Raw genomic sequence first — 10,642 nt, 5'->3', positions numbered from 1 at the left:
GTTTTGGCTGTGATTGTTCCTGTGGTTGATAGCTCTGAACATGAAAATGAATTGAATAGTGGCAGTTTAATAGCTGCCTAATTTACTATAACACTACGTGACAATGAAATCGGTGCTACCAGATGGGTACACTGTACAAAACTAGAAAAATTAGACAAAGTAACTTAATTGAAAGCTTTGCTTCAGTCCGGTGCCAGAGTGGCAACAGCATTTCTTGCAGAGCTATGGTTTACTTATCGTATTTTTGAAATTTTGTTCGGAATAAATCGTCTTCAGCGTATTAAAGGTTTTCTAGTACACTGCTGAAAGTTCCTTTTGTTGCCGCTCCTGGTGTTCCTGAACGGCACGGAGCAACATTGGCTAACGTTGAAGGTGTTGGGACACTTTCATGGATGTGGTTCATCTCAGTATGGACGCATTGTACCGCACGCCAGCATACGGAGGAAAAACGAATTATTCTTCTACGTGTCGTACTTAGCGAGATGCAAGCCCTGGAACACACTATCGAGCAAAGCGCAGACGTCACAGAGTTGCGGAGCCGTAGCCGTAGCTCCATTGGGTGCCGCAAACACGTGACTTCTCGTGCGCTGCCTTACTGGCGGCGGCGGGGCCTGTGATGTCAGAGCCGCATTAGTTTCGGTATTCATATTTTACGTCTACATGGGGCAACGTGGGATGACCTGTGGCAACTCTAGGGACGATTATCTCAAACAGCCAGGTTATTCTCCTGGTCTATTGTTTTTTTAGCGGCACCGGTGAATAATTGAACCTCTGTATGCAACAAGGGGATAAGTCGACTTATCCCCTTTTTACTATTTTTGCTACAATGACATATCTACATAGCAGTATATGTACCTGCTAAAGAAAATTTAGGCCGGCATCGCAATTTATTGGCCCACTACAGGAGAGTAAGAAACGGGAAATGCCTGTGTGTGAATGGGACGGACAATCGGACGAGGCCCCTTTTCTCGGTTTGGGATTTTTCGACTTATCCCCTTACTCGATGCCGTTTGTTCGTATGGTTTCGGTTCCGATGTCTTCGGCTAAGGATCCGTGTCATATAAAATCCAATCCAAGCCAACGCGTTTCCTTATGTCATTTGCTGTTGTACGGAGTTTTGTGTCGCCCCTTTCATATGTAGTGAAGTACAGTTAGAGAAATAAGTGATGGGGAATTGTTAAGCAATGTGCGTTGCCGAAAAAGGGGCATGGCATATTCCAAAGATGTTTGTGTGAGCAACGACGAAGTTTCATTGCAATGCGAGTGGGACAATTGTGAGCATGTCTCCAACGACGGCTCCGAGTACTATATGCATGTGAATGAACACCTGAAGGTAGTGCAATACACAGACAGGTGTTTATGGCGAGACTGCTGCGCATCAGTAGGAGCTCAACTGAAGCAACACGTTCTCTTCCATGCGTTTCATTGCAAACTAAAGTGCAACGGAAGGAACTGGATTCAGAAGACAGGCGCAAAATCCTGTCTCCTTGACAAGCAAACACGAAACGTCGTCCCTGACTTGCCCGAGAAATTTATCTGCCAGTGGGAAGGCTGTGACGACGATACTGAATTTCATAACCCCGAATGTTATTATGTTCACGTCTCGATCCATGCTGAGACGAAGGTAGGGTGAAAGTCTTAACGTTATTTCGTTGAGTCTGAGCTAACGTGACATCACCTATATATGATGTGTGTTATCCCTTTTGTACTTTGTATGAGGGTGAGCACATTCCCCGTTTGTTTGATGCAGGGCATACAATGCAAGTGGAAAGGATGTGACGTGGAGCTGCGCGGTGCCCCCAAGTTGCGCGAGCACTTGCGCTCACACACGCAGGAAAAAAGGGTGGCATGTCCCACATGTGGGGGGCTTTTTGTGTCACGAACGAAGTTGGGAGACCATCTTTCCCGTCAGGTATGCCGGCTCGTCCCGTCGTTTGTGTTGCGTCAATTGGCGCACTTATAAAAGGCCCACCTCTTATTGCAAATTATGGGAGTGGTCGTAAGTAGTACGCTTGAAGGGCTGGAGAAGTTTCCTCGCATCCCACAATTTTTCAGTCGGGAGAACAAGCATGACACCATGGTACCGGGACGCAAGAACATATACCTTCAGAACAGAGGCAGATGTGATATAAAATCCTTGAGATGAACCGGAGCAACTGTAAGAGTCATATGTCGAGTTGCTTACTCATTTAATACTATTATTTTAACGCATTTTCTTTCAGCTTCTGTTTTGAGGGTATGCTAACTTCACTATATGAAGAAAATGCAAGTCTGTTAACACTGGTTAAAAAAATATTACAACAATATACATGTATGAAAGTTATGGTGTCGGTCATTCTTCCAAGTGCCCAACGTCATGTTTCTTCAACTATGAAATTATTTCAATACAGTGCTTTTTGTCGGCAAATGCATGTTTTACTCAATGTGTGAACACGTATATGAAGTGCCTTTCAAACCAAAATCATTTGACACAATGTTAGCCACCCTTTTGAGGAATGTCTATTTAGTAGGTGTCAATTTTCTGGCAACAAGGGGATAACACTTAGTTGCGCCTTTCTATGTGAGCGGAAGAATTTAACATCGTTATCCTTTCCCCCATCAGCTTCCTCCAGCAGCTGAGCTTAGCTGCAGTTACTGCAGAAGAGGATTCAGCTCGGAGCGTCTTCTACGTGACCACATGCGCCACCACATCAACCACTACAAGTGCCCCAAGTGCGACATGACATGTCCTTCCCCTTCAGCTCTCAAGGTAACCGGCATGCTTTGAAAACGATTTGTCATGTGTGTGTGGACACCGCAGATTTTTTAATTTCTCGATGGGAGCACGGACATTTGCCTATCATGCGTGTACACTACAGGGTTATTCTAGCAAACGTTACGAATTGCAATCGCATTATTAACATATAAGGCTAGGTTTGGCCCATCCCAAACTTTGCAGACTGATAGCCATTTATCTGAAGTTTCATTCGAATTTTTTGTAAGCACTATGGTCATGCAGAAAGTAAATTAAAAATAAAGCAAAATCTCGCCCCATGCATTTTCAATGGCCTATCCCACACAAACACCACCGTTGTTTCTTGTGTCTGCTCCACATTCACATCACTTCACACTGGTAGCGCCGCCTACAATGATGCGACATGCCGATTCTGACGTTATGCACCAGTCCTCTTGTTCCAGTCTTGTTCTGTATGCTGGTGCCACCTGTGTGTGGTGAAATGAAAATGAAGCGCACACAGTGCAGAAAATGGCGACTTTTGAGTGAGATAGGCCATAGAAAAATGCATAGAGTGAAATTGTTGCTCGATTTTTAATTTTTCTTCTACAGGGCCATAATTCTCACAAAAATTTCCGACAAAACTTCACACAAATGGCTACCGGTCGGCAAAGTTTGGTGTCTGATAAAACCCGTCTTCCATTTTTACGACGAGATCGAAATGTGTGACGTTTGCTAGACTAACCCTGTAGATAACAGTGAAACCTTCAACGGCGCAGTACCACATTCAGTGCCGCCACACTCAGCTGCGGCCCTTTGTGTGCCAACTCTGTGACTACTCAACCAAATTGGTGGGCGACTTCCGCAAGCATCACGAATTGCACCACTCGGAGGAGGTCAAACAGTGCCAGGTGAGTTTGATACGATAGCCCAGCTCAGTAGCCAAACAAAGCTTCAGACTTCAGCTCGTGCCCACTCATCATCATTTAAATAAAGTTGTTGTCATTGTTGGCATCAGCTCAGATTAGAGTGACACTACGAACTAAATCTTGTGTCTTCTGTATTCTATTTTATTACTCATGTTGTTTTCTCCTTAAACATAATTTCTCTATGTGGTACGTAAGGATTATAAATTAATATGATCAATTTATATGATATGATAATTGATAATTTATGATTTATTATGATTTATGATGATGATAATTTTTATTTATGATGATTTATGATAATAATTTATTATATATTTATACGATATATATAAAATGATATGATAAAATTAAGATGCTATAAAGTATGATATGATGCAGGACACTGTAAAAGTTGTCCTGCAGAACGGCGGTGCCAAAATTAAAACCGCGAAACGGTTGTGCTGCTCTGTGACACGATAAGGCCCCTGGTTTCCTGCTGCGGCAAATTCAAAATTCTGCGGCACTGACTTGTAAATACTGCGATTTTCTGAGGCATGCAATCAACGGATGCTTGAAATGAGAAGCACTTATTTTCTCGGATAATGTGGGAACAAAAAGTATTTGATAAAAGATAAAATTACAGATTCGAGGAACTCTTGTGACTCAGCATTACATACATGGTATTTTGTGTTCTGCTCTGACAAAGAATGCCGTCTGTCGCCTGCAATCATTTTATACTTGCTCGGCATCTACAGAATTCATAGGAACCTTATATGAAGATTATAGGAAGGAGCTTACAATACACGCCTTGTTGAAGTCACATCTTTAGGACACCCTTTTTGTTTCCGGGCTCTAGGCATTATTTAAGAGCCTTTAAAGGCAAACTCCCAAACATCAAATCAAAATCACCCACTGCCACCGCTAAACTGCACACGGGAGGGACGCTGCCCCTTCCTCAGGAGGAGTATGCACAATAAACTTGGGCTAACTTTATCTTAAGCTAAACTACAATCTGTCTGTGTTGGTCCCGAAGCATGGGCAATTTCGTAAAGCATGCTTCACCTCATGCAGGGAAGCGTCAGGTGGAGCCCACCTTCTGGAGGTGTCGTTCATATTCTGCGAATAGTCGGACATTCGGAAATCCGAATATGGGGTATTCGATTCGCGAATTAAACACTTCGAATGATTAATATTTGATTCGAATTCACCCCCCCCCCCAAAAAAAATCGGGATTCCGTGAAATTTTGCGCCAAACGAAGCGCGGAAAACCCAGGGCCTTACTGCTGTTCTATTCTTCTTAAACATAATTTCCCTATGTGATACGTAAGGATTATCAAATTAAGATCCAATAAAGTATGATATGATTAAGACCCTTCGTTTTCCGCGATTTCGTGATTCCGCGAAATTTCGCGGTGTTCGGAATTAATCGCGGAATCCTTCGTTTGGCACAGAGTTTCACGGAATCCTTAATTTATAAGGGTGTGTAGAAGTTAGGGTTCTCAAATTCGAATCGAATATCAATCACCCGAAGTATCCGATTCGCGAATTGAAATACCCAATATTCTGGTTTCCGGATAATTTGACTATTCGCCGAATATGAACGACGCCTCCCGAAAGTGGGCTTCACCTGACGCTTCCCTGCATGAGGTGAAGCCGCCCCTACAAAATTGAAGCCTGCTTTACGAAATTGTTTATGCTGCAGGACAAAACAGACAGATTGTAGTTTAGCTTTGGATAACATTAGCCCAAAGTTATTGTGTATACTTCACCTGAGGAAGGGGCGGCGTCCCTCCCTTGTGCAGTTTAGCGGTAGCAGTGGCGGATTTTGATTTGATATCTGGGAGGTTGCCTTCAAGAAGTTAAGACCTTTAAATAATGGCTACAGTCCAAGAACAAAAAGGGGTGTACTAAAAATGTAACTTCCCCAGGGCATGTATTATAAACTCCTTCCTATAAAGTTCCGATAAACTGCTGAAATGTAGATGCTGAAGGACCTTTCAGCAGGTATAAAATGATTTCAGGCGACAGACCGCATCAGATGAGAACGCAAGATATCATGTATGCAATGCTGAGCCACAACGATGCTTTGAATCTGTAATTTTATAACATATTTTTTGTTCCCACATTATCCAAGAAAATAAAGTGTCTCCCATTTCATGGGAGTCTGTCGACTGCTCGCTGCGGAAAATCGCGGAATTTACGAGTCACTGCCGTGGAATTTTGAATTTGCCGCAGCAGAAAACAGAGGGCCTTAGATATGATGCAGGACACTGTAAAGTTGTCCTGCAGAACGGCGGTGCCAAAATTAAAACCGAGAGACCGTTCGTTGCGCTGCTCTGCGATACGGACTGCAGGACAACCTTTCCGGAGGACCGCACTGGCCTTAGAGAGTTTCTGGGAATATTTCTTTCTTTATTGCAGAGCTGTCAGTACGTCGCCAGCAACGCTTCCGAACTACGCAAGCACTTGCGTTCGGTGCACACGGTGGATGCGGAGCGCAGTGTTTACGCGTGTCACCTTTGCTCGAAACAGTACTCCAAGGGCCACACGCTGTCCCGCCACCTAGTCTCCCAGCACCATTTCCAGTGGCCGTCCGGACACAAACGTTTCACGTACTGCCGTGGAAAGGACGACGTGTTCACATTGCAGACGGTCCGTTACGAGAGCCTCGAGCTCACCGAAGGCGTCGTGCGCGATGACGGCCCTGCCGTCGAGGAGCGAGAGATGGAAACTGTGTCTTGAATATTTAAGTTTGCAGAGAAACCTGTGGTTTCAGCTTTGTAGATCTACATCTTCCATGGCGTTGAACGTATAGGTTCGTGGAATGCAAACAAACTGGAGTAGATGCGAATAAGATTACGGTTCCTCAAGCTTGAGGTGAAACAGACGCATTGCAGAACACGAAGTCTATAGGGTGAGACTGACATATATATATATATACAGGGTCTGTTTTGCAGTGATGGCCAGTAGTTAACTACATGTAGTCAAACTACCTGATTGTAGTTAAAAAGTAGTTATCAACTACTTGCAGAAATGTAGTGTGTGACTACTAGTTAAATTACTATTTCGAGTAGTTAACTACAGTAGTTAGGTTACTGCAGGCGTCGCTACTTCCGATTTGGCGCAAGCTTCACGGCAGGATTGCATTTCCGACTTTTACCTTGAGCTACTTGTTTGATGAGAACGGAGGTGCAGAGCAATTGTGCCGTGCATGTGTACTAAATCTTCACTTTTATCACTGCTTATGATTCATATTTAGGTGCCCAAGAACACCATAGAATGGGATTGGTGTTGATGGACAACGTTAAGTAGTTATAGATGTAGTTAAAATACATTGCAGTAGTTAAAGAAGTAGTCTTAACAGCCTCCCCTGAAAAGTAGTTGAACTACTAGTTAAACTACTCCATCGCGAAGTAGTTAGTAGTTATAGTTAAACTACTGGAGAAGTAGTTAGTGGCCATCACTGCTGTTTTGTGTCCCTCTTTTTCATGAAACTCACTGGAATGTTATTCCACATTACCTTATTCCATGTACGTGTTCAGTCACATTTTGTGAGTGTTTGGACATTTTGATCGTTGGGGAGAAACCTCTCAAGCGCTTGTCACAGTGACATTCTGGAAGTCACATTTGTCCGACACGTTCGTGCAGTTCCCTTTGCTGCGGCTATAAAGATATGATTAGAAGCACATACCTTCTAAGTTGTGACTGGTGAAATGAAAGGTGAGCTGTTATATCAGACTATGACTTGCATAACCTTGCATTTAGATGCTACATGAACTTCTGGGCAAATGTAAGTGATTCTGCCTTACTCCGTACCTTCACAATCGGGGGATGGCACCCCGGGGCCCTGACCACTTGAGCAGCCCGTGGGACCCACGGCCTGTAGTAATCATATAAAGGAGAAGTGCTTGGACTGTGTTATGAAGATGTGAGGAGGGGTCCAGGGCATGGCCCATCCCCGGGGGGTTCGAAGAATTTCCAGGGAAAATTGGCACTGTAAATTGTTTTGCCGCGGTCGAGATGAAAATATTCTTGTGTTTTAAACGAACAACCCAGAATCGCTAGCGATAGCGAATAGCGATAAGAACAAGTTTTCTTTCCTTTTTTTTTTCTTTCTTTCTGCCGTGATTATTGTCCAGGTGAGCCAAGGGCTTCAATATGACATGAACCCAATGTTTTGTAGGTGTGGAAAAGGCAGAAAATGATAGGTACGTAATAAAATATTAGAAATTTCAACGTCGCATTTCTTCAACAGGCAGCCACGGCGTGCACAAAAAGGGTCACACGTTGTAAGATCATTTGCATGTACCAACATCCAAATGCAAGGAAGTGATGAACATGTGCACTTTAGTGAAACTTGTTACTCTGCTGCATACCTCTCTCTTTTGATGCTATTTACAGCACTTGACACACACACTCGATTTTATAATCTCTGTTCATGGTAAGGCCTCTGAATGTGCCCTCAGCGTGTACTAGTACCTTAGCTGAAATTGTTGTTGGCACCATGTCTCCCTTCCTTCAGCTGTACATAGCCTTCTCATGTCTTACGAAATGGTGAGGATGGGAGAAGATCTGTGTTGATCTTTGACATATATTTTGTCACAGCAAAGCCGTACACCATCATCATCATCATGACTCACGATGTCTTTAATTGTTTGTGCACTAGCCTAACCTAACACACTAAGTGGAATCTCACTAAACAGAAATCGCTTAAATGGAACAACAGCCGCAAGGTTGTTTGGATTCGTGTTTATGCAATGCAAAAATTTTCTCGTTAAACGGAACCAAATTTTTTACACCACTGGGTAAACGGAACAAAAAACGGGACTGGCTAAACATATCAGAGCATCATCGCTACGCGCATCGCAACTTCAACTGTTCGCTACCGGTAAGCATCGCAGAAGCGCGCACACCATGCTCTCGATCTTCAAAGCAAGGTTGAAGTTATCAACAATTTTGAGAGTGGTTGCTACGCTAAAATGCCGATTTGGATGAAGTAAGGGATGCCGAAAAGCCCACTAAGAAGAACTCTTAGCGAAAAGGACAAGCTGCGCGACGCCTTTTGGGCTTCAAGATTTGGACCTTAAAGAAGACGGAGTTGAGGACGACGAGGAGGACGATGAGCCGAGCGGGGAACTCGCGTGCTACGTCAATTTCGGAGCTGGTGCGAGCGGATGCTCTCTGATGTTGCCCTTGCGCCATTAAACTCCGAATCATCATCATAATCATCAGCTCTCTAATGCGATCAGTCACGTGATGATGTATCCTGTCGAAGTGCGTTCCTGTCCTTCCGTTATGAATTCCTCCTTCCTGTAGATTCCGATCCACCCATCCTGTTGACCGCGCCAGTCAAGATTCAAGGAGCCAGTCAAGATTCAGGGACCCAATCTGCAATAACAAGAACGCGTTATCATCAGAGAACATCCGCTCGCACCAGCTCCGAGCTCCAGACTGACATAGCTCCGCTCTGCACGCGAGTTCCCCGGTCGGCTCCTCGTCGTCCTCAACTGACGGCCTGGACTCGGTGACTACAAAGTGCTTGAAAAATGCTTGCTACTGTGGATAAAGCGTGCACAAAGTCAGAACATCCAAACGAAATGGGTCAGTTGTTTGTGTGAAGGTTGAACGTCTCAATGAGGACTAGAATAAAGTGGAAAATTATGTGTGTATTCCTTGCCTTTGATGCAGTAATGTGCATAAAGACTGCTTGCGGCTTCTGCACACCTGGAAATTATGCCATTTAACATCTCGCACACAACCCAGTAAATGGAACTCCTGATAAATGGAACAGATTTTCCAGGTCCCTTGAGGTTCCGTTTAAAGAGATTACACTGTACCTACCTGAATGTGAGTGCCAGCAAAAATTTTCTAGTTTGTCAAATATTTTGGAGTTTGACAGTCAGCTGCAGCTGTGTACCTTCCAGGTGTACCTTCATCAACCGAGAGGGGGTACAGCATGGCTGTTACGCTCGCCCCTTGCCACAGAGGAAGGCAAGCTAAAGTGTGAAGGATTGGTATGTCAAGGACATTCTGTATAAAAATAAATATATAACATGAAAACACAAACAATCAAAACGTAGTAATGTGAAACGTGCTGCACACAGTGCAGAATTACTTGAAATATGCTGCTGTGAAAAACAGCTTCGCCTTGCTGCATTCAGTTACTTCGGCAATGGCCAATCTTTATATCTGATTCAGATGATTTGAACCAGATATATACATATTTGGTTTGGAATGTGCTTTGTGTCAGGTGTAGTGGTGCTACTAGTACATATATTCGTGGCCAAGTAAAAAAAAAATCTCAATACAAGATGTTACCTGCAGTAATCAAAGTTTCTGGAGGTGGGCATGCAACTCCTGTAAAAATATGCCTTATAAGGGTCTTACCCTTTAACCCGGGAGGACCACTTTAATAATGTAAACCTAGCTTCATTCTCAAGCGGACTATAAGGAGCACAGTATTTTCGCTGATCGGCGGTGTCTTACCACAGCGCAGTTGACTGCGTACAAGTGCCCTGAGAAAGCAGCCGCGAGCAATGCGGCTCCAACTTGGAGGCCCGGCCTCGCGTGCCCATCCCCAGGAAGACCATCGTCCTCTACATGAGTTCCACCGGCGCGGCCATGGAGATAGGCCACCGTCATCGCCTCTCCGTGGCATACCATCATCGTCGGTCGGGACTCATGTAGAGGAAGACCATCGTCCTCTACATCGTAGCTTAGTAGCTGCGACTTCTCACTGAAAATTCGTCTGCTACGTGCACGGCGCATCGCTACTTGCGGGGTACTCTCTACGTCATAGAGTGACGGCAGCCCCACTCGGGCTTGCTGAAGGAGTTGAGGGATTTCTAGAGAGTGCACACATCAAAGACCTTGCGTGCGCTCTACAGGTCAGCCAGGATCGTTCTTGTGGAAGAACACGTTATTTGTTTCGCAATAAGGCGCAAAAAAAAAAAAAAGAAACGATAAAAAAAAAAAAACGGCGGGGTCTCGTACTGCGTTTTAAAGATTTGTTTCCACGCTA

At 44.3% G+C, this 10,642-nt stretch overlaps 1 protein-coding gene across 2 annotated transcripts; it reads left to right on the top strand.

Moving 5' to 3' along the window:
* Positions 1 to 1,090: 1,090 nt before the first annotated feature.
* Positions 1,091 to 9,282, top strand: LOC135386193 (histone H4 transcription factor-like). Of its 2 annotated transcripts, none has more exons than XM_064615983.1 (5): positions 1,091 to 1,624; positions 1,751 to 1,912; positions 2,603 to 2,749; positions 3,493 to 3,624; positions 6,043 to 9,282. In XM_064615983.1, exons 1-5 carry the CDS (start codon positions 1,208 to 1,210, stop codon positions 6,361 to 6,363), a joined length of 1,179 nt encoding a protein of 392 aa, XP_064472053.1. In that variant the 5' UTR covers positions 1,091 to 1,207; the 3' UTR covers positions 6,364 to 9,282. The 2 variants fall into 2 exon arrangements, with proteins under 2 accessions (XP_064472053.1, XP_064472052.1); XM_064615982.1 differs by having other exon boundaries at positions 3,466 to 3,624.
* The last annotated feature ends 1,360 nt before the right edge of the window (positions 9,283 to 10,642 follow it).

This window comes from Ornithodoros turicata, chromosome 2, assembly GCF_037126465.1.
Source record: "Ornithodoros turicata isolate Travis chromosome 2, ASM3712646v1, whole genome shotgun sequence".
Classification (NCBI taxonomy): Eukaryota; Metazoa; Arthropoda; class Arachnida; order Ixodida; family Argasidae; genus Ornithodoros; species Ornithodoros turicata.
This window is presented reverse-complemented; position numbering and strand designations above follow the sequence as displayed.